The following is a 26,557-nucleotide window of genomic DNA, read 5'->3' as shown; positions in this document are numbered from 1 at the left end:
GGTGTGGCGAGGTTGACTGTGATTGAAGGTAAGGACTTGGAAGACGCTGACTAGCTCTGCCTTGTCCTTTCATGGTTAAATATCCTTTGGAAAGCTTCGATACCTCTTAAATGCTGGGGGCATCATAATCTCTCTCTGTCCATTCCAAATGTTTCCAGTATTGTTAGGAGAATACAAGCCCCACCAGGGCAGGAACCTTTGTTTGTTTGGATGACCCTGCTATTCTCGGGGAATGGAATCTGGGAAACAGCTAGCACACTGTGGAGCCAAATATTTCTGTAAATGAAGGAGCAGTGTGATGTTAAAACGTTTCGCAAACACCAAGGTCCACCCCTTAGGGTACCAGAGCTTTCTTTAAAGAGCAGATCATAGCCGCTTCTACCACGCCCGGAAACGGTCAAGAAGCGTGCGCCCAGGTCCTTCGGGATTCTACTCCAGAAAGTAGGCCGGGGCGGGCAGGGTTGGTATGTCCTTATTCTCAGTAGGAACCCGACTTGGAGGAAAGTGCACACCAGAGGTGCGGAAGACGACCTCAAGCTAGGCTGCGTGGGACTAGTAGAAGCGAGGCAGGGCCGAAATTGGGAGAAGAGGCCAAGCCTCGGCCCAGCCATCGCCCCTGACAAGGTGTGTGCCGAGAACAGGTGTGTGCTGGGGGAGTCAGGTACGCGGCGCGGCACTTCCCTGGCAGGTACACTCCCTTTCGCCTACGAGTGACCCAATTACAAGGTGCAGGCAGCGCCCAGAGGGGGTGGCAGTCACTCCAACTGGGCTGCGACATATCACCCGTTCCTGTCCCAAAAGATGCACTAATCCTATGCAATTCCAGCGCTGTTGGATTACAGAAGAGTCACAGGGTCGCAGTTCTAGTTTCCGTTACCAGGCTGCCAAGCCCCAGGTAAAGCGCTAGGGATTGTTACCCAACCTGCTTCCCAAGGGAGCAGGTCTCAGAAAGTCAGGGTCCTCCACCAAAACTGCGCTTGCGCGGGACCAGCGACGGCGCCTCACGAGGTTTAGAGCTCGTGGATTAGCCGGGTTGGCCGTTTCGAGCACTGCGCTTGCTTGGACTCTGTTCTTCCCCTCCCCCATAACCCCTCCTTTCTGGGGGACCACGCCCCAAAAGCGAAGGCGCTTCAGTCACCAGCCCACTACAGTGCGCCTGCGCCTTGGCCCTAGTGTGCGCCCTGGCCCCAGCTGTGCGTCGGACCGCGGCCGGCTCTGCAGTTGCGCAGCTCGTCTCCCGGCCCGTTTCCCCTCCATTCCCTGCCGCCTCCTGACGCCGGCGTGACGTCACCACGCCAGGCGGCCGCCATTACAGAGAGTCGAGCTCCCGAGCCAAGGCGATCGGAGAAGGAGACGCAGCGGCCGGTGGCCGAGTACTGCGGAGAGAGCCATCGGGCCGGCGCCCAGCAGCTGCCAGGGGCCACAGAAGTACCCCGGGAATCGGCGGCGGCGTGTGCGTGTGGCCCGTGTGCGGGCGGCGGCGCGGGAGTAGCGCGGAGCGGCAGTCAGTTCGGGCGGGTGGCATCATGGACGAGAAGGTGTTCACGAAGGAACTGGACCAATGGATCGAGCAGCTGAACGAGTGCAAGCAGCTGTCCGAGTCCCAGGTTAAGAGCCTCTGCGAGAAGGTGGGTTACTCTTGTTATGAGGGACCCGCCGCGGGCCGGGCAGCCAAGGAGAATGCTGTGGGGAGGGTGCAATATGGCGGAGTCGCGGGCTGGGCCCCCCGAGCCTCGACGACCCGCGCCGCGCCGGGCCGGGCCGGCGGCGGCGACCCGGCGACCCGGCGCCCCCTGCCTCCCGCGCGGGGATTGGTTGTTGCCGCCGCCTAAAATGGCGCCGTTCACCCGACTCCGGGGCTTTGGAGCCTCGGGTCTGTGCCGGGCAGAGTGGCAAGGGGGATCCGAGACCTGGAGGGTGAGGGACGGGGGCGGGTTGAGATCTCTGTGAAATGAAGCTTGACTTCGGACGCCGGGATAGGGCCCGGTCCACCGCGGTGAGGTGGGTGAGAGGCATTTCATTAGTGCTCAGGCCTAATTCTCGGGCCAAAGCTAACGCGAGGATCCCCCAAACATAAACTTATAGGCCAGATTTCAGGACCTATGTAAAGATCACACAGCTTTAGTCCTGCCCTTGGTGGTTTGTATAATGCTCACCAAGCAAGTCTTCAGAGACCTGTTTAAAGGGCGTCTTTAAAAATCAGAAGAATTCGGTAACCTAATTTCAGCGAAGGTCATGGTGGTAGTTACAAGGGAATAGTATAACTTTATTTTTCATAGTTGGAAGAAATGGAGAATACGGTGAGTCATACTACATAAGGAGCTTTTGGATTGGAAATCAAATGCCAGTTTAATCTGATTTATATGCTGACTCAAATTGGGTAGTGTGAAACCCTTCTCTAAGCTTAACATACTTGGCATTTTGCCATTTATTTTTAGAATGAGCAACAAATTGGAAGAGCGTCAAAATTGGTATTCTCGCTCTTTGTCGAAAAAGTTACTTGATTTTATTTTTCTGGCTACCAGTAGTAGTTACTGGATTCCGGACTTTGTGCTTAATGTTTAAATGATGTCTCACAGATGTTGAAAATGGATTGTTGTCCACTTAATAACACTGAAGTATTTTCTATTACCTGATTCCGCTTTGTTTTTCCTTAGGGGTTGGGGAAACAGCCTGTTGGCTATCGGCTGTGTTGTATTTTTAAAGTTTTGTAACTGTTTTCTAAAGTATGTAGAATGTTCATTTCCACTATGAACATTTTAACTTTCCTTTTCACAATTAACTTTGTAGCGGTTCATTTTAGTATAGAATTGTGGGATGCTGTATTTTGTATTAATGGAAGAGTTTTTGGAGAGCTATTCGTGCTGACTCGCTTGTGTTTGAGTTGAAAATTAGGATCATAGGTTTGATGTGTATGTTCAGACTTTTCCAAAAACTGTGCTAAGAACAATTAGAAATTAAGTTTAATTTAGATTTATTTATTCCAAGCCTGGTCAAAACTCCACCACTAGTTGATGAAGTGAGTGGCACATCTCTTGGAATTTAATTTAATTCTAGCAATGCATTACGTCTCCTATTTCTTTACTTTTCTTTCTCTCACAGGAGGTTGGTATTTAGAAGTTTAGAAATAGGCCTTTAAAAATTACTAAATGTATATTGTTAGGTCTTAATTTTTAGTTACTATAAATGATGGTTTTACTGACTTTTGGGGTTCAGTACTTATAAAGTTTTTAGTCTATAGTTAATTAGGTGACTAATTATTTATGAAGAAAACATTAGAGAGGGAATAATGATGTCATTCTAAGGCCAGTCACCAGATGACTAGTGAGTTCTAAACACTAGTCCACATGAATAACTGACCGGCTTTGGGGCAACCACTTCACTTAGTTCTTGTTTTATTGTCTGTAAAATAGTTAAAATACATTCTGAGATCACTTTTAATCTCCTGAGATATGCTTTTGTTTTAAATTAATATTTTGTGTTTAAATATCGAAACCTATTGAATATTCAAGATCACATACTTTTATGATGGACACGAAAAGCAGTGAATAATCTTGCGTATTTTCAAGAAGCTTTGAATCTGGTTGGAAAAACTTAGCATGGTGTGGATGTAAGTAGGAGGCGAACCATGGAAATATAGGGTTTGCTTGGAGACTTATTATAGAAGATCACATTGGATGCTGAGGTGGAGAGGCTGAAGCTTAATGAATTCAGTGTTATTTTCCATATCTTTGTAAAACTAAGATGTAGTGAGGCTAATCAGCTATCTTCATTGCTCACTCAGAGTGTATAGATTTTAGTTCTGAGAGCCAAAAGGGTAAAAATAATAATTGAAGGTAGGTGTTAACCTAAGAGGTAACCGTGGAATAGGTCCTTTTTTTGATACCATCACACAGCCTTTTTAATATTTTTAACTCCTAAGTATGCCAACTTTTGGAACTATATTAACTTCTCAAACCAAGTTAATTTGAAGACTGCTTTTTAGATATATGGGGTGCATGCTTGATATCATTCATACAAGTTCTAGTAAAACAAGTTTTCATGGTGAATATTTGAATAAGCCGGTTGGCATCTCTGGGTCAAAACCACATGTACTCTGATGTAATTGTCTTCTAAATAGTAATTTTGAAAATACTGAGTTAAAGTTTTTCATTAGTATATAAGTAGGTTTTTTAAAAGATACTTTATAGACAAGGGCCAACATTATTGACTAGCTAAAATATTTCAGATGTGATTAAGGTTTATATTTATTGTATGTACAGTATATCTTTTCATTTTAGGGGATCCTAATTTGTTTTAAAATTTGGTGTGTGAGTGTAGTTTTGTCTTGGATACAGTTCTATAGTCAGTAGCCTAACTACATCTGTGTAATTGACTAACGATACTCAACAGGTTTTATTATATGAGGTCAGTAGTGACCTAACTTAGGTATGATTTTTTACTTTATCTTCAAGCTTTCAAACACGTGGAGAATGTTGTTTGATAGCTAGTTTCTCCCCAGTGGAATTCTTCACCTAAGTATGCATTTTCCTTTGCTCTACAAGCACTATAAATAAAATGCAGTCATTATGACTTCATTTACTTTTACATTGTTATATGAAATGAGTAATGTACTTGTGTGAATGTGTTTGTTTAATTTAAAAGGCTGTTGGGCACATTTCCATAGAAGTGATTTGAAAAAAAAAATGAAAAAAGAAGCAGTTTGAATATTGAGAACAAACAGGTGGGAGAAGCATGTTACATAATATTATTTTCATCATACTTTCATGTACAATTTTTATTCTATAATACATATAGACAAATGCTCAGAAAAATAAAATGACTTGACTATAGGGGCTAAAGCTGAGATTGCCTGGGTTTATGGATTCTAATCCTAATGTTCTAGTGTTGCTTTATAGATCCTCTTTTCTTTTGTGGGGTAGTGTTAATGAAGGATGCAGCCATGCCTGATGGTGCACACCTGTCTGTATTCCCAGTGACTTGGGAGGCTGAGGCAGGAGGGTGGCAAGTTTGAGGGCAGCCATAGCAATTTAGTAAGACCCTGTCTCAAAAAATTGTAAGGTGGGGGGGGTGGGGGGTGGAAGGTTGATAGTGGAGGTTTTAGGGGTACCGATGAATCTGCCCAAACCGAATTGTGAATCAACAATTTTGTAAAATGAAGCATTATTATTATTATTATTTAATATCTTGAAAGCTTGTATTCACGTCATATACTGTTGTCTTACTTTATCCTGGAAACAGTAGTTATTCATCCATTTTGTATGTGGCCAACTACATTTGCCTCTCAAATAAGAGTAGTGAGATGAAAACCCTAGGTCATTGTCTGTGACTTGTCTGAAATTATGACCCAGAAATTGAGTTGTAAAATATTCTAATAAAATGTAATTGACTATAAAAGTCAGTCATTGCGGCTTATGAAATGCCCTTTTTTTTCATCCTTAGCTTCTACAGTCAAATGTGTGTATGTTTGTTTCATGATCTGTCAGTGTGAGATTGAAATGCAGTTTTGTATTAGCTTAATGGAGGAAACAAACCATTTCTATTCCCATATACAGGTATCAGTCCTTCTGTTTTTTCTATCCAAGGCTAAAAGTTATGTGTCTTCAGAAATGGGATATAAGGTGAAACTCATACTTCAGAAAGAATGATGAGTTTTCCTAGAGGAGTAAATGGAATAATATATCTCAGTCTTGGTGTTCTTCTGTTTTTTGTATTTTTTGTGATGCTGGGGATTTTAACCCAAGGGTGCTTTTTCACTGAGCTATTTTTATGTGGTGCTAAGGATCAACCCAGGATCTCACAAGCAAGGCGAGCAATCCACCGCTGAGACACAACCCCAGCCCTCCTTTTTAGTCTTATTTTGAGACAGTCTTGCTAAGTTGCTGTGGCTGGCCTCAAACTTGCAATATTCCTGAGTAGCTGGGATTACAGGCATGCAGGTGGTGCCTGGATGGTGTTTTCCTGTTTTATGGCAGAAAATGTTTTCCCTATCTCATTGTAAATTAAGTGTGTCAGAGTTTATTCTTTGTTTTATTTGGAGGTAAAAACCAGGAGACACTGAATTTGGGTGGAGATGGTGGTGAGTTCTTTTTTGAGAGTGTTGAGAATTAAGTTGGACTAGAAAATATTCTTTTCTTTCTACTTTGATCCATTTCTCTTAATTCAACTTTTCCCCCCTTATTCATTTTTTTCATTTTCATTCTTGTCTGAAAAAGCCCTCTTGTACCCAAGCAAGTTCTGAATTGGACTGGGACTAGAAACAGGAAGATTTTTGTTAAATAACTATTTTTTTGGTTTAGCAGAATAGGCTGAAGAAGGGAGAGGTTTTTAGCTGTCAGTAAATGACTTGGGAGGTGGGATCTGAAAGAATATAGAGAACAGTCTGGGATTAACTGCTTAATTTATGCACAACACATTATTGTCTGTATGTTTTAGTATTATGGATTGTGATTTGGAATGGATGAAAAAGGAGAGATGTGTATGTATCTAAATCTAAAGGAGCTGGCCAGTTGCTCCTGTACTCACTGTTCTCACCTCTACCTTAGTCATTGTAGTTACTATTACAGATGGTAACTTTTTTTTTAATATTTATTTTTTAGTTGTAGTTGGACACAACACCTTTATTTCACTTGTTTATTTTTTTATGTGGTGCTGAGGATTGAACCCATGGTTTGCTGAGCCACAACCCCAGCCCCAATGATAACATTTTTTGAAAAGAATTCTTATGTTCATTGAATTTATTATTTCACAGATGATAGTTCTTACCTTTGTGATGCTGGGACAGAAAGACTATTGCAAATCTTTGTTCTAATTTCCCCCTAGGGGACAAAACAGAATTTGTTCACCTGCTACATAAAGTGTTGTTCACAGATTATTGATTGTCATTGGTACTATTAGCTGTGTGAGTGTACATTTATTTTTGGAATTCATTCAACCAGTATTAATCCGTCATGTGCATCAGTATCATTATTTAGCTTTGTCTGTATAGCATTATCTTATTGTAGTGCACAGAGATTTGTTTGGTTTTTGCTCTGATTGACTTTGTAATTAACCTTTTTTTTTTTTTTTTTGGCAGTGCCTGGGGATCAGACTCAGGACCTTGCTCATGCTTCACCTTTCACTGAGCTGCATTCCAAATCCTTTTTCAATTTGAAATAGGATCTCACTAAATTGCCGAGGCTGGTCTTAACTTTCATCTTTTGCCCCAGCTTCCCACGTAGGTGGGATTACAAGCATGCTAATGGTGATCAGTAACTGATTTCACTACCAGCTGTCATTTGTACACTAGCAGTAATGCCTACTCTATTTATGTTGGGTGACTTTGACTTAATAAAGACTTCCAACTAGGTGTGGTGGTGGTACATACCTGTAACCCCAGCAGTTTGGGTGGCTGAGGCAAGAGGATCACAGGTTCAAGGCCAGCTTCAATGATTTAGGACGACTCTTAGCAATTTAGTAGGATGTTGTCTCAAAAAATGGAAAGGACTAAGGATATTGCTCAGTAGTAAAGCACCACTGAGTTCATTTTGCAGTACCAAACAAATAGATAAACAAATAAATAAAACAGGCTTCAAGTGTGCTGGGGCCATAGCTCAGTGGTAGAGTGCTTTCTTAGCAAGCATTGAGTTCCTGGTTCCATATCTCCAGCACTGAAAAACAAACAAAACAAAACAAAAATACTCTAGGTTGGCGTAGAATTTTAATGTTAGCCTGCATTAAAAACTATGCAGGCTAAATCATATTTTTACAGATGAGCAAAGAAATCAAGACCCAGAGTAGTTAAATCTTATTTACTTGGATTATTGTGAAAATGTTTAAATAATTACACATGTAGTGACATTTTTAATTTATTCCCTGTATGCAGAAATGATTTGAAATGCTTAATACATACATATATATAAGTTGGTAATGAGTGAGGTCATCCTATTGCACAAGATATATGGCTTTAAAGAAAATGGTTGTTACTTTTGGTTAGAAGCTAATGTGATTATATGATGCAAACAGACAACACATAATTTTGGAATTAGAATCATCCTTTATTCCTGATGTTTTCCTTTTTAAAGTTAGACCTTAACCTATGAGGCCAAGTAGAAAGAAGTAGTTCCTAGAACATTACACAGAGGAATATATACACATATGAATATTTCTCTCTTTGTTTCTTTTATTTATTTATTTATTTATTTATTTATTTATTTATTTATTTATTTTTGGTAGTACTGGAGATTGCAGGGCTTCAAGCACTTTATCACTGAGCTGTATCTCTAACCCTTTTTATTTTTATTTTGAGACACAGTCTCACCGAGTTGCCCAGGATGACTTCAATTTTGGCAATACTCTTGCCTCAGCCTCCCAAGTAGTTGGGATTACAGGGATGTGCCACCATGCCTGGTTTATACTATTAAAGTGTAACTATACAAATTTTAATCAAAGAGGATTAAAGTATTTCATAAAATGTTAGAGGCATCTGTTCAGTGTAATTAATGAAAGTAGTATGGAGAAAGTTTTTATAGTTGAAGGTGTAATTAAGATTCATTTGCTTCTGGGACTAGCAGTTTGTCCAACTTTATGTACCACCCACAACTCAAATCTAGTCTTATATACTAATTTATCACAAACCTCAATTGTTTTTACATTTATGAAAATAACATTATCAAAGGAGTGTACCTTTTATCTTCCATAAAAGCTATATGAAGACTAGTACAGTGGCCCATGCCTGTAATCCCAGTGGCTTGGGAGACTGAGACAAGGAGGATTTCGAGTTCAAGTCAGCCTCAACAATAATGAAGTGCTAAGGAACTCATTGAGATCCTTTCCCTAAGTAAAATACAAAATAAGGCTGGGGATGTGCCTCAGTGATAAAATACTTGCCTAGTATGTGTGAGGCACTGGGTTCGATTCTGAGCACTGCATATAAACAAATGAATTTTTTAAAAAGGTCCATCAACATCTAAACAATTTTTTTTTAAGATATATGGGCTCAGGATGTGGCTCAAGTGGTAGCGCACTTGCCTGGCATGTGTGAGGCACAGGGTTCGATCCTCAGCGCCACATTTTAAAAAAAAAAAAAGAAAGATATCGTGTCCACCTAAAACTAAAATAAAAAAGATTTTAAAAAGCTATATGAAGCAAAATGAAATTCTTAGGATATTGAAAAAATGTTATTTTTGACAGAGTTTTACTTTTTTAAAGAAGTCTTTAAATGACTTCAAAATTGAAAAGCAAAGCAAAACTTAAAAATTAATTGCATTTTTTTCCAGCTTACCTTCTCTATATCTTGTATTGGTAGATGTGTATTAAGAAATATCCAGGGCTGGGGATGTGGCTCAAGCGGTAGCGCGCTCGCCTGGCATGTGTGCGGCCCGGGTTCGATCCTCAGCACCATATACCAACAAAGATGTTGTGTCTGCCGAGAACTAAAAAATAAATATTAAAAAATTCTCTCTCTCTCTCTCTCTCTCTCCTCCCCCTCTCTCACTCTCTCTTTAAAGAAAAAAAAGAAATATCCAGTTTATTTGAACTAGAATTCCAATAAACATTAGAATTAATCAGATTTTTTAAAAAAATGTTTTTTGTTGTCTATGGATCTTTATTTACTTATTTATGGTGCTGAGAATCAAACCCAGTGTCTCTCACATGCTAGGCAAGCACTCTTCCAGTGAACTACAACCCCAGCCCAGAATTAATCAGATTTTTAATAGTACAATGACTTTTTTAAAAAAATGAGGATTCCTTTGTATTCCTTAGTATTACTAAGATTGTGAAGAGCTAATTTGTGTTGACTTTGAGTTTGATCCCAGAGGAGACACAAGACCACCATTGGCTTCTTCTTTACCTAAAAAGGATTGCTGTTTGGTGTATTCTTATATATATAATGACCTTTTCACCAAGGGCAGAATTTGTAATACAAAAAATGGATTTCTTTAGTTAAGCACAGGTCATTAATTATCTGATCAGCCTAAACACATTTTCCTTAATATAGACCTTGAGATTCTTCTGTTTGACTTATATAGAACTTGCTTTTGTAGGAGTACTTTTTATTATTTATTTATTTTAAGGAGGCCACATTTAGTAAATATCTTTCAAGAAAGTGCTTCTAGTTATATCCCTTTCAAGTAGTTGACACCAAAAATGAATATTAAGTCTGGGCACACTGGCACACGCCTGTAATCCCAGCAGCTCCAGAAGTGGTAGGAAGATCTTAAGTTCAAAGCCAGCCAGCAAGGCCCTGTGTCTAAAGTAAAATACCAAAAATGGGCTGGGGGTGGTGCTCAGTGGTTAGTGCCTCTGGGTTCAATCCGCGTCCTTGATTAAGTGATTTTTTGTTTCAGATACAACTCCTTGTTTAATTATTCACTATTTAAAATGTATATAATAAAAGTATCTACTGTACCCAATTGTATAGATGAGAAGAACAATTATGGTGCAGACTCCTAATTACTATGTATGATTGTTTTTGAGACTAACAAAAATATTGCTGGAGATCCTGATGAAGGTATTGAATATTTGCCCTTGGGTGTTACCTGGAGTGATAGCCAGTGTTTTGTTAAACAAAGCCACTTGCTGCTCTCCTATGGCCTTGCTGTAGAATGGCATGATCTGATTTGCCAAGTCCTGATGTTTTGAAGGAGAAGAGCTACTACTTTACTCTCATTTTCTGTGAGAAAGCACAATGTCATTATGTTTTAAATGTTATTCAGATTTAAAGAATTGATATAAGAAGCTAAAGTAGTTGTCATGTAATCCTAGATTAAAGTATAAAACAAAAACTATTAAAAAATGGCAAGGAGGGGGTTGGGTATATAGCTTAGTGATGGAGTACTTGCCTAGAATGTGTGAGGTTCTGGGGTTCAGTGCCTAGTACTGCAGAAGAAAAAATAAAGGAAGAAGAAAATAGAAAGGAAGTGAAAAAGAAAATAGCAAGGTTGTGGATTTTCTTTTTAACAGTTATAGAAGAAAAATCACAAAGTGAAAATGGACATGGAGATTTGGGGGCCGTATATTTAAAAATAAGAGAAACAATGTCAATAATTAAAATAACAAGTTAAAACATAGTTTGTATAAATAAACAAGAACATTATCTGCTACTTTTTTTTTTTTTCCTGCCTCTGGATTTATTAGTACAAATAACACAGGAGGACACTAGTCCCCTGTACACAGGGGCTCCAGGGTCATACCAATCCTTCTGTCCTCACATTCAGACAGAGGCTTTCACTGTGAAGTCTTCGCAGGGACCTGGGCACCCTTGAGAGAAGGAGCTAGAGCTGCAGCCTGAGTCTTGGCGTGGGCTTGGGCTTTGGCCTTGCCTTCAACCCCTGGCCATGTGGGCATGAGCACACTTCCCAAGCTTGGGGCAGGCAAGGAAGGCCTCTTGGGCTTAATCTCCTTGGGCTTTACCAGGACCTTGATAACCTCGGCAGGTGCATTAGGGACCTTGGCATTGTTTGCTGCATCTTTTTCAGGCCTTTCTTGTTGTGCTTCTTGGCAAAACACATATTTCTCAGGAACTTGGGGTTTATTCCCCTAAGAGATTCATATCTTTGTGATCAGGGTTTCTTGATGCCATTTCTGTGCCATTTTCAGGACTGATTGTCCATGTTGTGGTTCTTGGACTTGGCCAAGTCTGCACTGTAAGCCACAGATACGTTGAGACCAGAAGAGGAAGAACCAGTGTCTACTTCTTAATGATTAGATGCTCAAAGAACACTGGTGGACAATTTGTTGAGGAGAAATAACATATAGTAAATAAACATGGAATGAAAAAGTTGAACCCAGAAGTGAAAAATTGCCTATTAAACCAGTGAGATGACATTTTATATGTGAGAATGGGTGCATTCTTTCTGTTATTGTGTAACAATTTGGCGTAATCCAATTTTGTAATGCCTGTGAACAACAAACAGGTTTTACTATTTTGCTGTGTGGTCCCACAATTGAAAATTTCCTGAAGAAAAATTCAAATAAACAATAAAGATATATAGATCTTCAGGGGGGTGTTACATAGTAGTTTTAAATGATCATGACAATGTCACATGAAATTAAGTTCTTTTTTTTTTTTTTTAGAGAGAGAGAGAGAGAGAGAATTTTTTTTTTTTTAGAGAGAGTGAGAGAGGGGGGAGAGAGAGAGAGAGAGAGAGAGAGAGAGAATTTTTAATATTTATTTTTTTTTTAGTTCTCGGCGGACACAACATCTTTGTTGGTATGTGGTGCTGAGGATCGAACCCGGGCTGCACGCATGCCAGGCGAGCGCGCTACCGCTGAGCCACATCCCCAGCCCGAGAGAGAGAATTTTAATATTTATTTTTTAGTTATCGGCAGACACAACATCTCTGTTTGTATGTGGTGCTGAGAATCGAACCCGGGCCGCACGCATGCCAGGCGAGCGCGCTACCGCTTGAGCCACATCCCCAGCCCCGAAATTAAGTTCATGAATACAAAATGGGACATCGGTCAGTCTTTTTTTTTTAAAGAGGTCTTTGTGAGTACAAACAGCAAGTTCTAAGAAAGAGTAGTTTTTGTTGGTAGAAATAGACAGATAGCCATGTATTACAGGTTCACAACTGAAAAATGAACCATAACCCAACATTTTAATGTTTTTCAGTCTTTTATTCAGAGGATTTTTGTCACAGTTGTAATTATTTTGTGCTTCTAAATGTTTACTTGGTTGAATATAGAAATACATAATATGCAGCTTTTTTTCCGAATAGGTTAATGAGTCTGTTGTTGTTAGTTCCATGTTTTTTTTCTCTTTTAATAAATTATCTTCCTTTAAAAATCTTGGCATAGATGATCTGTGAGGTCTAGTTTAAGCCTACCTTCATTTTATGATATGGTGTTTTAGGACGGCCCATAATAAAAAATGTCCAGGTGGCTAGGGGTATAGCTCAGTTGGTATAGTGCTTACCTTGCATGCACAAGGCCCTGGGTTCAATCCCCTCTACCGTTAAAAAAAACAAAAAAACAATTGTTTACTGTATAGGTGATTGTTTTATATAGGTTAGAAATAATTTTGAGATGTCTGAATCCAAACCAGAATGCTGAGAGGATTTTGATAATAAATTAATACCGTCACAGATTGCTTTCAAGTTAGTCTCCACAAATTCTTCAGATTCTAGGACACCGAAAAAATTTTAACTTCCCACAATTACTTGTAATAAGATTCTATTAAGAGTAGCCTATTTCCAGTTTTAACCTTGTTCTAGGAAGTTTATATATCAAATCTCTCTTTTTTTAAATTCATTTATTTTAGTTCTGTGCCATTTGAATTTCAGAAGGGGTTTTGCTGAATCAAATCTATATGGCACTGATTACATTATTTTAAAAGACTTAATCCTTTTCCTCAAATGTTAATTCTATCAGCTAACAAATTTGAAAGCCTTGCAAAAAAATGTTTTTAGGAGAAGCAGAAAAATTTAGTATGCATGTGTTTTTTTTTCTTCTGCTTCGTACCATAATTCAATTGCCATGATCCTTTAAATACAGAAGTCAAAATGTTAGAGTGAAAAAAAAATGGTTATTTAAACACACACACCAAGTCTCTAATGTTAATTAAATTACCTTAAGAAACCTGCTTCTGGGGTTAGAGCTGTAGCTCAGTGGTAAAGTGCTTGCCTCGCGTGTGTGAGGCACTGGGTTCGATCCTCAGTACCATAAAAAATAAATATGCTATGTGTTTATCTACAAATAAATAATTTTTTAAAAAAGAAACCTTCTCTTTTGAGTATTGAACTAGCGAGTTGAGATTATGTAGCCATCTTTGAAGCTAATGATTGATGAGGGCCTGGAAGCTCTAGGGTGACCCCTAGAGAGAGAGGTTCTTCAGGCCTGACTTCTGGTTATAACACAGCTTTCCTCAAACATCTTTTTTTTTTTCCTTTTCTAATATTTTCCTGAATGTAAAATAATCTTTAGTGTAGACATCTTCAGCTTTTAATGTTCTAGCATTCCAAATAGTATATTTTGGTCAGTAATTATGTAAGAATAATTATGTTAAAGTTGGTAAATTGAGACAAAAACCTAAAAAGCATATTTGCAAGCGCTCCCCCCACCTTGCAGTACTGGGGATTGAACCCAGGGCCTCACACATGCTAGCACTCTGCAGCTGGTTCCCAGCCCTTCATTTTTGTTGTTAAAGTATTTTTTTTTTTAGTAGTTGCCTTGATGATTACAATATTAATATTTGCTCCAATATTTAGTTATTATGAATTCTTTTCTGTGAAATTTGGTAGGAGGGACAGAAAGAGCTTTGGTTGGCTTTCCCAGATTTAGAAGTTGAAGTTTTCACTTAATGATTATAGTGTCCTTTCCATTTGGGAAGATGAATTGATAGTGTAAGCATTGAAAATACAAACTACTAAATTATACCAGGAAGTCCGCTTCATAGTGTTTTAGGAAATATGTTGCATATGTCTACAAGGGAGCAAATTACTAGGATATACATTGCTGTATTTTTACACATATCACTCCTCCAATTGTAATCTGTCAGGGACTATTCTGCATCCACTAAGAATTAAAAGGTCTTTATGTGTGTGTTATGAACTCTGAGATGTATTTTCAGAAATGCAGGCTGTTGAACAGTGTTCTAATTTTAAAACACAGGGGGAAACTATTATGTTTCTCACAGGCATACAGTTCATATGTAAACATTTTTAACAAGGTTTGAAAGAACAGACTAAACTGCCATTGATGGTTTCCTTGCCCTAGGGAAGTAGGAGTTCTGGAATGGAGCTCAAGGGTCATTCTGTTTCAGCTGAGTCAATTTTTTCTTTGACAAGAAAATTTTTTCTTTGCACAACTTGAATGTTTATCATTGTGATTTGCCTAAATTGACATAGAAAAAACAAGTAGCATTTAGGCTTAATATTTCTTTCACAAAAATTAAGGAATTTTTCGACAGTCCTGAATACAACTTTTTAACCATTCATTTTAAATAATAGCCTTTTAGGTAATCAAGTGTGTAGAAGTATATTTTGAAATTTAGCTTCTGATAGAATTAAATATAAAAGTTACATCTTGTTGAGACTTACATGGTATATGACTATTAGTCTTTGTTTTTAAAACATTTGAATAATTTTTTCAGTCTTCTCTGAGGTAGGATCTGTTATTTTATTCTCAGCTATTTGCATTAGTATTTGCCAGGTGCTATTAAAAACATTAGGCATGTGTTAATACCAGAAGACTTAATAATGGATTATATCTACTGAGCAGCTAGCTGCTTTTTAGTAATGATAAATCAACAGATAGGAATTATCCTAGAAATTTCTCAAAATATAGTAAGACAGTGGATTAGCTGTATTTCTTAATAATGTCTTGAAATGAATTTCTTTTAATTTGTTCTAATTAGTGGACATGACAGTGGAGTATACTTTGAAATGATTTTTTTTCTAAACTTCCTAAAAAATGTTGGATCAAATTATTGTTTTGGGGATGTTAGTGGTTGTTGAGAATCTGGAAATAGGTGCCTCAAAATGTTTGAAGAATAGAAAACTGTGGTTCAAAAACTTGGTTGTACCTATAAAAGTACCAGCACCTGAAGAGACACTTAAAAAAGTGTTTGGATCCCACTTAATTGGGGAAGGAAAACCTGGGGATTGGGATGTTTAATGTGCAACTAAGGTTGCACACCACTGTCTTAAACTTGTTGTCCTTTGTTGTATTCCTAAATGTAATGAGCATTTGGCTCATTAGCAACAATTTTTTTTATTGCATTTTGTTATTCTATCTAATTTAAAAAGCGGTTTTCCTCAGTTAACCTCTTTTCCTTCATGACATTACATAGTGTACTTTTTTGCTTGGTTACTTGTAGCCTTTCTTTCCCTGCAGTAGGAGTAATCTGCTTGTACATTACAGAACTCCAGTGGCCAGTACAGGGCTTGGCACATGTTGTCATTCTGATGGTTGAGCAAATTATTGTCTTCCAGTGTTTGTAGCATATAATAAGTAATCGGTAAATGTTTATTGAATAAATAAATGATAACATGGATTTCTACTGTGTGAAATGTTTGCCATTAAAAGTAAAGTTTGAATTTGTGATTTTTCTTCCTTTTTTTTTTTTTTTTTAATTTACAGTTGTAGATGGACAGCATGCCTTTATTTGTTTATTTTTTTACATGGTGCTAAGGATCAAACCCAGTGCCTCACACATGGCTAGGCAAGTGCTCTGCCATGGGCTATAGCTTCAGTCCCCTGAATTTGTGATTTTATTGGGGGAATAATGTATATGCCACCAAATGATTTTCTAAAAGCAACATAAAAAGCCTATACATTGAAAAACTATTCATTGTAAAAGAACTTTGTATTTGGGTATAAAGAAATATGCTAAAAGACCAAATTTTAATGTCTTCCAAAAATTAGAAGAAATAAAGCCTGACTAAGAAACCCTCTTACAGCCTGAAATCCCCAGAGTGGCAGCATTATAGTTGGTCTTTTGTGGCAGCTAATGGTCTCAGTAGTCTTTAGTTAGATGGCAATTTGATAGGCTTAATAACTCCTGATATTGATAAGAGTGGGGCTATGTATGTACCATGCTACACATTTTTTTCTCCTAGATATCAGGGGTGAGATAGCCAATGAATGGAATCTAGCTGTATCTTATTTTAATGGGATTATACATGTCTGCAGTTTCATCTTACCAAGTTTGCCTATTTGGGTACATCAAGTGTGAGTAAATGTATCTTCATTAATGTTGTTTAAAGCCAAATGATTGCTTCATTTTTTTCTTTACCCTCTGTAGGCTAAAGAAATCCTGACAAAAGAATCCAATGTGCAAGAGGTTCGATGTCCAGTCACTGTCTGTGGAGATGTACATGGGCAATTTCATGATCTCATGGAACTGTTTAGAATTGGTGGCAAATCACCAGATACAAATTACTTGTTTATGGGAGATTATGTTGACAGAGGATATTATTCAGTTGAAACAGTCACACTGCTTGTAGCTCTTAAGGTAATTTCAGTTCTATGTTTTGGGCCTTTTAAACTGGGTTAAGACAGTCCTCTTGTTCGCATGATTTGTGATTTTCTCCTTATGAATGTTAAGTTTTAGAAGAAAATTCCACATTTAGAAATGCAAATAATTTGGACTTTAGAATTATAATTATAGGTGCCTACATTCTGACTAAGAGGATGGCACAGAATAAAAACAAAAGAGAATATCTTAATCAGCTTATTTGAAAAATGTTAGGATTGGTGAGATAGGAATTTTAGTTTAGTACATTGATTATGGAGAGGTAGTATAATGATAAACATAACAAGTGTTGGAGTATTTATATTCTCTGACAATAATCCTATAATTAGAATTTTACTAAGGAAGAATTTCAAGAGGAAAAGAGCATTATTCTTATAAACATTACAGCATTATCTTTATCAGAAAATTTGATCTAAATATCTCAACAGTGAGTGGATACTTAAATTCCAGTTTGCAGCTGTTAGCATGACAAAATCTAGAATATTAGAAATGGTCATTTCCTGTAATCCCAGCTACTTGGAACAAGGCCCTAAGCAATTTAGTGAGACCCTGTCTCAGAATAGAAAGGGCTAGGATGTGGTTCAGTGTCAAAATGCCTCAGGTTCAATCTCCAGTAACCAATCCCAAACCCCATATGCGTGTGGGTACCCATACCCACACTGGTTTTAGCTTTGTGAGATAAACAGGTGAAGATTTGAAGGTGAAATACAAAATGGTATACTTCTTTCTGCTTTCCCTTTTTTTTAAATTGGAGATTGATCCCGGGAGTGCTTAACCATCCAGCCACATTCCCAGCCCTTTTTATTTTAATATAGGAGCTCGAAAAGTTGCTGAGGTTGGCTTTGAAACTTGTGACCCTCCTTCCTCAGCCTCCCTAGATGCTGGAATTACAGGCGTGCGCCATGCCACCTAGCTAGGGAAGCTAAATAGGGTATTTTTAAAAAAATATTCTTTGAATTTACTTTTTTGGGGAAGAAGGTCCCCCCCCCCCCCCCGCTAGCTTTCTTAGGTAACAGTTATTTTTATTATTAAAGAATATTCAGAATGATAAAATGGCTGTTGTAGAGATGTGATTTCAGCAAGAGTCAGAATTTAATTTTAGGTGATTAATATTTGAATTGTGTAAAATGGTCCAGAACTTTATTGTTGGCCATTATGTTCTGCATTTTAAAAATGAAAGTGTTGGATTAGATGGAGGAACTGTTCTGTTGTGACTCCAGGTGCTGTAAAAGAAATTGTCCAGCTACTACTACCATGTACGTATCAATCCCAGCATGCAAAAAAGCAAATATATTACCTTTAAGAATTCATGCAGGAGGGTGAATGAATTATGTCTGCTTAAATTTCATATGTTGAAGTCCTAACCCCTATACCTCAGAATGTGACTATATTTGGAACTATAGCCTTTACAGAGGTAATTAAGGTAAAATGAAAAGAGATTAAGGCACAGATAAGGGGAGAGGATGGAAAGACATGGAGAACATGTCTATATAAATCAGGGAGAGGCCTTCAAAAGAAATAAACTCTGTTTACACCTTGATCTTGGACTTCAGCCTCCAGAACTATGCGGAAATAAGTTTCTGTTGTTTAAATATTTAGTCCATGGTATTTTGTCATGGTAGTCTTGGAAATTGAATATTGTTGGAAAGGATGACCCTTTCAGCAAATGGATCATGGGCTTAAAATGCAAAACTTCTAGAATAAAACTTAGGAAAAAATCTTTGTGATACTGGTTATATTAGAAGATTTGTTAACAGAAATATCCATCACAAATAGAAAAATTTGGCTTCATCATAATTGACCTTTTTATTCTTAAAAGACTTCGGAGAAGAAAAAGTATGTGTATTTGAATTTTCAGATATTTATTATTTATTGGTGCTGGGATTGAACTCGGGCCTAATACATACTAAGCACAGGCTTTACCACTGGGCTACACCCTCAGGATCAAAATTTAAAAAAAAAAAACTTAATAAAACATAATTTTAAAATGGGCAAAACATTTGAGTAGATACTTCATCCAAGAAGATATGTTGGTCAGGAAGCATATGAAAAGAAGCTTTAACATTATTAGTCATCAAGGGAATACAGGTAAAGTCAGATAACCCTTTACATCCATTAGAATGACCTTATGCTTTGCTGGTGGGAATGTGAAATGGTCCAGCTACTGATCTGTGCTACAATGTGGATAAGCCTCAAAAATATTTCAAGTAATATTTAGCACAAAATACTATGTTATTGTATTAATCTGTTTCTAAGTAATTTCTAGAAGAGGCAGTCTCAAGAGCCAGAAAGTAAATTAGCGGTTGCCAGGGAGTGAGAATAGGAGCGGGAGTGAGGAGTGACTGCAAACAGGCATGAGGGTCTTTTGTGGGTGATGATTATTGCAAAACTATAAATTTACTAAAAATCATTGAACTGAAAAATCATGTATGAGGTTTTATATCATGATTATGCTTGATATAAAAAAGTCAGTAGTAAAGGGAGTTTTGATTTTATTTATTTATTTAAATTTAAATTTTATTCATTTAACTTATTTGGTACTGGGGATTGAACCCAGGAGCATTTTACCACTAAGCCACATCCTCAGTCCTTCTTAAATTTCAAGATAGTCTTGCGAAGTTGATGAGGCTGGCCTGGAACTTGCAACGGTCCTCCTGCCTTAGCCTCCCAGGTTCCTGGGATTACAGTATGTGCTGCACTGCACGCAGCTCCCATGGGCATATAAAAATGTTCATCAGGGCTGGGGATGTGGCTCAAGCGTTCAATCTTCGGCACCACATACAAACAAAGATGTTGTGTCCGCCGAAAACTGAAAAAAAATATTAAAATTCTATTTTTTATCTTTTTAAAAGAGAAAATTTTTTTTAATTTTTTAGTTTTTTTTTTTTTTTTCCGGCATACACAACATCTTTGTTTGTGGTGCTGAGAATCGAACCCAGGCCGCACGCATGCCAGGCGAGCGCTTGAGCCACATTCCCAGCCCCCCCCCCAAAAAAAAATGTTCATCATGGATTTGTGATTTCATTTCACTGTAATCAAGGGATATGTGCTGTTTTTTTTTTTTCAATATAATTGGAACTCTGAATTATCATTTGAATTTTCAAAGAGTTTTTTATGTTTTCCATTTTATTATTTTAGGTTCGTTACCGGGAACGCATCACCATTCTTCGGGGGAATCACGAGAGCAGGCAGATTACACAAGTTTATGGTTTCTATGATGAGTGTTTAAGAAAATATGGAAATGCAAATGTTTGGAAATATTTTACAGATCTTTTTGACTATCTTCCTCTCACTGCCTTGGTGGATGGGCAGGTTTGTGCACTCATATTGCTAATTATTCTTAGGGACCTCCTTCCTTAATGTTTATGTGCCTTTAACTTTTTTTCCATCCTCACATCCTTTTTAGGGATTTTTTTTTTCAAATATTAATAGCATTCACTTAAAACTTTTAAAAATGCTCTCTTTGTATGAGGTGGGATAACAGGGATGGAAGACATAGACCATCTAGCCTGTTAGTCTGTTTTGGGAGAAGTCTAGGAGATGTATTGTACTTGTTACTGGTCCAGGTAGAGATGTACACAGAACTTACAAGTAAGAGAATTCTGAATATGAAGATATTATACTAGTCTCTGGCAAGGGATGGGAGAATTAGACATTTTCTTGAAGGAGTTGACTGAGGTAGACGAAGTAGTGATGGTTTACCAGGAAATAATAAAGGGTATTCAGTAGTTTAGTGTTGCCTGGAACAAAAATGGATCCTTCAGGGAAAAATCTCATTTAGGCAGAGCCCAGAAATATCAGTGAGGCCAGTGACAGGGTCTACTGCCTAAAGCTTAGTCCAGAATATTTACAGTTTGTTTAAATGAAGGTAACATATTAAACCAATCTTTCTTCAGATCTTCTGTCTACATGGTGGCCTCTCACCATCCATAGACACACTGGATCATATCAGAGCACTTGATCGTCTACAAGAAGTTCCCCATGAGGTAAGACTTTTATTTAGTAATAAATTCTTTTCAGAAAACTTTCTAGGGAGATGAGAAATTTAATTGTAATTGGTTCATTATATGTATTCATTTAATCCTCAAAAACAATTTCACAAGGTATAAGCACTCTTGTCAACCCCATTGTTCAGAAGCCAGGATACCTGCTAAAATAATAATAGCTGTGGGACTAGGCTTAAAAAGAACCTACTTCGTTTAAAAAATCTTTGCCTTACCCAGGCATAGTGGTGTGTACCTGTAATTCCAGTGACTAGAGGCTTGAGACAAGAGGATCCCTCATTCAAGGCCAGCCTGGGCAACCTATTGAGACCCTGATTGAAAACAAAAAGGCCTAGAAGTGTATTTCAGTGGTAGATTGCCTGCCCCCCTGATTTAATATCCAATACCTTACACACTAGCCAATACTGCCTAGTACTGAAATTTGCTTACTACAGGGAGATTAGGACATGTTGCTTTTAGGACCCAGTGATATCTGTTCCTCATAAAGCTGGAAAACATGTCTTTTTTAATATTTATTTTTTTTTAGTTGTAATTGGACACAATACCTTTATTTTTATGTGGTGCTGAGGATCAAACCCAGGGCCTCTCACATGCTAGGCAAGCTCTGTACTGCTGAGCCACAACCCCAGCCCCTGGATGTTTTAACTGTAAAATCTGTTACTGTTTTCAGCAAATCCCACTAAAATGTATGACTTAGTACTGTGCTGTTTCTGATGAATTACTCAAATTATGCATTTGCCATTTTTGTAAAGCTGTTTGTAATGTGAATATGCTTTTTAGGGTCCAATGTGTGACTTACTGTGGTCAGATCCAGATGATCGTGGTGGTTGGGGTATATCTCCTCGAGGAGCTGGTTACACATTTGGACAAGATATTTCTGAGACATTTAATCATGCCAATGGCCTCACGTTGGTGTCTAGAGCTCACCAGCTGGTGATGGAGGTATGTTTTATTCTTGGAAACATGATTTGCTTTTTAGTAAACTAAAACAAAAAAGGATATAGAAAAGAAGTGGCATTCACATTAATGCTTTAATGACCCAGTCCATGTATTTCTTCTGGTAAGTTTGCCATTATAGCCTGAATCTTTTCAGTAGATGTACATTAGAATTAAAACCAAACTTTTGATGATAATGAAATACATATTTAATACAATTTCACAAAATTCTTAATGGCAGGGAAATAAACTTGAGATTTAAGGGTGGGAAAGTACAATGCTGGGAGGGATACATTTTATGATCCCATTTTTGTTTATTTCATATATTTAGCATATATATATATGTAGGAGAGAAGGAAGAAACAAATGTTAAGTGGTCCTTTAGATGGTAGGATTACAGGAGATTTGAATGAAAAAAATTGCACAGAACATTTAATTAGTATACTTTCAGGGTACTATTTAAATTAATACTAATGTATCTTTGTGATTATTATAATAAAATCTTACTTGGTTAAAGATAGGGAAAGAGCTTTGTGAACACAACTAAACACAAAAAGTGTCAGAAGTAGCTCATTTATTCAGGTGGGCTTTGTGAAGCTAAAAGATCCTAAGTGGGTATCTCATTTGTACCTCCCTGGTAATTGACCGGCTTAGGGATCTTCACTTATGACTGAGGAACAAACAAGATTCTGGTGTCCAGGAGTAGGTATATTAATCAGCTTTTTGTCGATGAAACAAAATACTCAACATAAGCTATTTGTGAAGTAGAGAGGTTTATTTTGCCCCATAGGTTTTGTCAGAGGGTGACACATGGCAGGACCCTATGTCAAAGCAGATGGTAACCTCTTTAGCCAAGAAGCAGAGGAGACAGAGCATCCCCCCCCCCCCCCCCCCAATGACCTAAGGATCTATTTCACTAGGCTTTACCTTCTAAAGGTTTCACTGCCTCCCAATAGCTGCCCCCTGGACACCACATCTTTTTTTTTTTTTTTTTTTTTTTTTTTTTTTTTTTTTAGAATTTTAATATTTATTTTTTAGTTTTTGGCGGACACAACATCTTTGTATATGGTGCTGAGGATCGAACCCGGGACGCGCGCATGCCAGGCGAGCGTGCTACTTACTGCTTGAGCCACATCCCTAGCCCTGGACACCACATCTTTAACATGTGGGCCTTTAAAGGATATTAGGCATCTGCCTCTAAAAGGAATGGGCTGTTTAAGGTCTTTGCCAGAAGAGAGGGTGATGAGACACTGTCAATGAAAGAAGGGCAGATAGATAAGCAGTTTATTCTTTAGTGATTAGTGCTATTTTTTTTAAAGTTTTATAATAAAATAATTTTGTAATTTGGGGAAAAGTGCGTATATTTGTGTTTTATAAGTTGTGCAAAATACAGAAAATTTTTAGGTTGTTTAGAAAGTATTATATTTCTTAAGCCTTTGTGCGGGGGAGGGATGTCACATTTAGTTGTATAGGAAAGGAATAAGTAAACTTTAATTCCTTTCTTCTCCTTGTAGGGATATAACTGGTGCCATGATCGGAATGTAGTAACAATTTTCAGTGCTCCAAACTATTGTTATCGTTGCGGTAACCAAGCTGCAATCATGGAACTTGATGATACTCTAAAATATTCTTTGTAAGTATTTACACTTGAACATTTGGTTGTTATACCTGAATATTTAATTTTAATAGTGTTTATAAACTTAGCTAAGCCAGATTCCAACTTGGCAAGTCTCTGAAATGGACCAGTGATATGTTGAAACACATCAATAGAAGCTAACTCATCGTGCATAGATTCTAATATGAATTATTAGATTTTTGGACTTTTAAACCATGTTTTTGTTCTCTGGATGAGAGATCAGATACAATATGTTAGATATTTTAAAATTTGCTTATTAGCCACCCACGCATGTAATCCCTGTGGTTCTAGAGGCTAAGGCAAAAGGATTACCAGTTCAAAGCCAGCCTCACCAATATAGTGAGGCCCTAAGCAATACAGTGAGACCCTGTCTCTAAATAAAAATATAAAAAAGGGCTGGGGATGTGGCTCAGTTGTTAGCCTGGGTTCAATCCCTGATACCAGTGCTTATTAACCAGATGTGCTTAAAAGAGCCTGTAGTTCTAGCTACTAAAGAGGCAGAGACAGGAGGATTGTGAGTTTGAGGCCTCCCTGGACAACATAACAAGTCCCGGTCTCCTCTTTTATTTATTTTTTTTATTTAGTAGAACCCTTTCTTTTGACTCCCCCTTAATTACTGTTAAAACCCTTCTTTTCAAACAGTCTTAGAGGGACCCCATTGTGTAAAAGCATAACTTCTCTGACTAAAGTTGCTTTGGATTTTTCAAGGGGAGGACAATTAGAAAAGTAAATGCATGATTCAGCTGCAATTATGGCTCTGTTTCATTAAGAGAAGTTAAACTTAGATAGGAAAGAAACGTGTAAATTTGACAACTGGAGTTCTTAATTTTGATTGTTCCCAAGACATTCATTGATTGATCATGCATCTTGTCTGGTTTTGCAGCTTGCAGTTTGATCCAGCACCTCGTAGAGGCGAACCACATGTTACTCGTCGTACCCCAGACTACTTCCTGTAATGAAATTTTAAACTTGTACAGTATTGCCATGAACCATATATTGACCTAATGGAAATGGGAAGAGCAACAGTAACTCCAAAGTGTCAGAAAATAGTTAACATTCAAAAAACTTGTTTTCACATGGACCAAAAGATGTGCCATATAAAAATACAAAGCCTCTTGTCATCAACAGCCGTGACCACTTTAGAATGAACCAGTTCATTGCATGCTGAAGCGACATTGTTGGTCAAGAAACCAGTTTCTGGCATAGCGCTATTTGTAGTTACTTTTGCTTTCTCTGAGAGACTGCAGATAATAAGATGTAAACATTAACACCTCGTGAATACAATTTAACTTCCATTTAGCTATAGCTTTACTCAGCATGACTGTAGATAAGGATAGCAGCAAACAATCATTGGAGCTTAATGAACATTTTTAAAAATAAGTACCAAGGCCTCCCCTCTACTTGTGAGTTTTGAAATCGTTTTGTTTATTTTCAGGGAAACCATTTAATTTAATTGTATGATTTGTCTGCACTCAGTTTATTCCCTTCTCAAATCTCAGCCCCATGTTGTTCTTTGTTATTGTCAGAACCTGGTGAGTTGTTTTGAACAGAACTGTTTTTCCCCCTCCTGTAAGACGATGTTACTGCACAAGAGCACTGCAGTGTTTTTCATAATAAACTTGTGAACTAAGAACTGAGAAAGTCAAATTTTAATTGTATCTATGAACAAGACTGGTGCTGTTTATTTAAAAAGATTAATCAATTGATAAATTTTAGAATTTGTAGAATTCTAGGTAAAGAAAAATAAAAAAATCAAGGCCACTACATAATCTCTCGAACTCCTTGACATTCTTGACATGAATTTGAGGATTTATTTATATTGCATAGAGTAAATTTGTCAGATTGTTGGTCTGCTCTTTACTTGTTTGTAAGAAAGGAAATCTATGCTGCTTCAATAAGATCTGCTTGTGAAACTATATTTATAATTTGTGAGTTAAGTTTTTAGGGTTTTATTTTAATAAGATGGCATGTTTTTAGGTAGAACTTAAATGATGTGTCTATTTAGCACTAAATAGATGTGCTTCTGGTTATAAATTTATATTGCTATGTACATTACATGAATTCTTTAAATGATTGACAAATTGGTAAGTTCTTAACAATTTGTACATTATTTGTCAAGTCATGTTAAGAAAGCAGTGAAAACATTAGCCTGTGTTAGTCTATAAGTGATAGTGAAGTGAAATGGAAAAATATTGTTGGATCATGGTTTAGTATTATGTGCATTGACCACAAGAGGTAAGTGGCACTTGAAGTGCCAGTGTTCAACATTTAATGAAAATTTCCCCCTTTTTATCCTTTGAATGGAATTAGAAGCTAAAACAGTTCTCTGAGAACTAACATTTCATTTGCTATTTTAAGCTACTGGGATAAACTTTAGGACACTTAATCATTACTTGTGGTGCAGTAAATAAATGTTTCCTTACTTTGTACTGTGTTGAATTTGGAAAAAAAGGGAAAATGCTGTAATTTTTCTATAAAAAGTACATGGACACAAAGGATAGTATATCTGGTATATGGGGTTAATTGTCCAGAGCAAAAAGCCCTTAATATTTCTGCATATTTCAATTTAATTTTTTTATAACAAATATTATTCTTTTTTTTTTTTCTTTATCACTTTATACCTTAACTGGACACGCAGCCCATCTATATGTAGTGGTTTTAATGCAATGCCCAAGTGATTTGGAACCAAGTAGCTGTTTCTCAGGTCCTATAAGAATTGACTCTACAGAAATACAAATCTTGTAGTTGATGTGGTACTGTTAATGTTTGGATGGGAATCACTTCAGTTGGGTGATATTGTCGATTTCTTTAGATTAGAAACAGATGAGAATAGGATTTTCATAACAAACTTTTAAAAAGCTGCTTGTATTCTAAGAACAAAGGCCTGTTGAGAAGACTTTTCTAAAAAAATGAATGAATGTTCTGGACTGGGGTTGTAACTAAGCAGCAGAGTGCTTACCTAGCATGCAAGAGGTCTTGTATTTGATCCCTGGCACTGCAAAACAAAGTTTTAAATGAATGTTG

At 37.5% G+C, this 26,557-nt stretch overlaps 1 protein-coding gene across 4 annotated transcripts; it reads left to right on the top strand.

Moving 5' to 3' along the window:
• Positions 1-344: 344 nt before the first annotated feature.
• On the top strand, positions 345-25,960 carry PPP2CA (protein phosphatase 2 catalytic subunit alpha). Of its 4 annotated transcripts, none has more exons than XM_081303466.1 (8): positions 347-895; positions 1,316-1,628; positions 16,727-16,936; positions 20,096-20,269; positions 20,854-20,943; positions 21,742-21,903; positions 23,412-23,530; positions 24,417-25,960. In XM_081303466.1, exons 2-8 carry the CDS (start codon positions 1,527-1,529, stop codon positions 24,487-24,489), a joined length of 930 nt encoding a protein of 309 aa, XP_081159592.1. In that variant the 5' UTR covers positions 347-895; positions 1,316-1,526; the 3' UTR covers positions 24,490-25,960. The 4 variants fall into 4 exon arrangements, with proteins under 4 accessions (XP_081159593.1, XP_081159592.1, XP_081159591.1 ...); XM_081303465.1 differs by having other exon boundaries at positions 1,300-1,628; XM_081303464.1 differs by having other exon boundaries at positions 1,174-1,628.
• The last annotated feature ends 597 nt before the right edge of the window (positions 25,961-26,557 follow it).

The sequence above is a fragment of the Spermophilus citellus genome, assembly GCF_964194105.1.
Source record: "Spermophilus citellus genome assembly, chromosome: 1".
In the NCBI taxonomy this organism is placed as follows: domain Eukaryota; kingdom Metazoa; phylum Chordata; class Mammalia; order Rodentia; family Sciuridae; genus Spermophilus; species Spermophilus citellus.
Note: the sequence above shows the minus strand (reverse complement) of the source record. Positions and strands in the feature narration are given on the sequence as shown.

Excerpts from the sequence above, each read along its gene's own strand:
- PPP2CA (XM_081303466.1), top strand. The coding sequence starts at position 1,527 with ATGGACGAGAAGGTGTTCACGAAGGAACTGGACCAATGGATCGAGCAG. Across the intron at positions 20,270-20,853 it reads CTGCCTTGGTGGATGGGCAG|ATCTTCTGTCTACATGGTGG; the intron begins GTTTGTGCACTC and ends ATCTTTCTTCAG. Across the intron at positions 20,944-21,741 it reads TACAAGAAGTTCCCCATGAG|GGTCCAATGTGTGACTTACT; the intron begins GTAAGACTTTTA and ends TATGCTTTTTAG.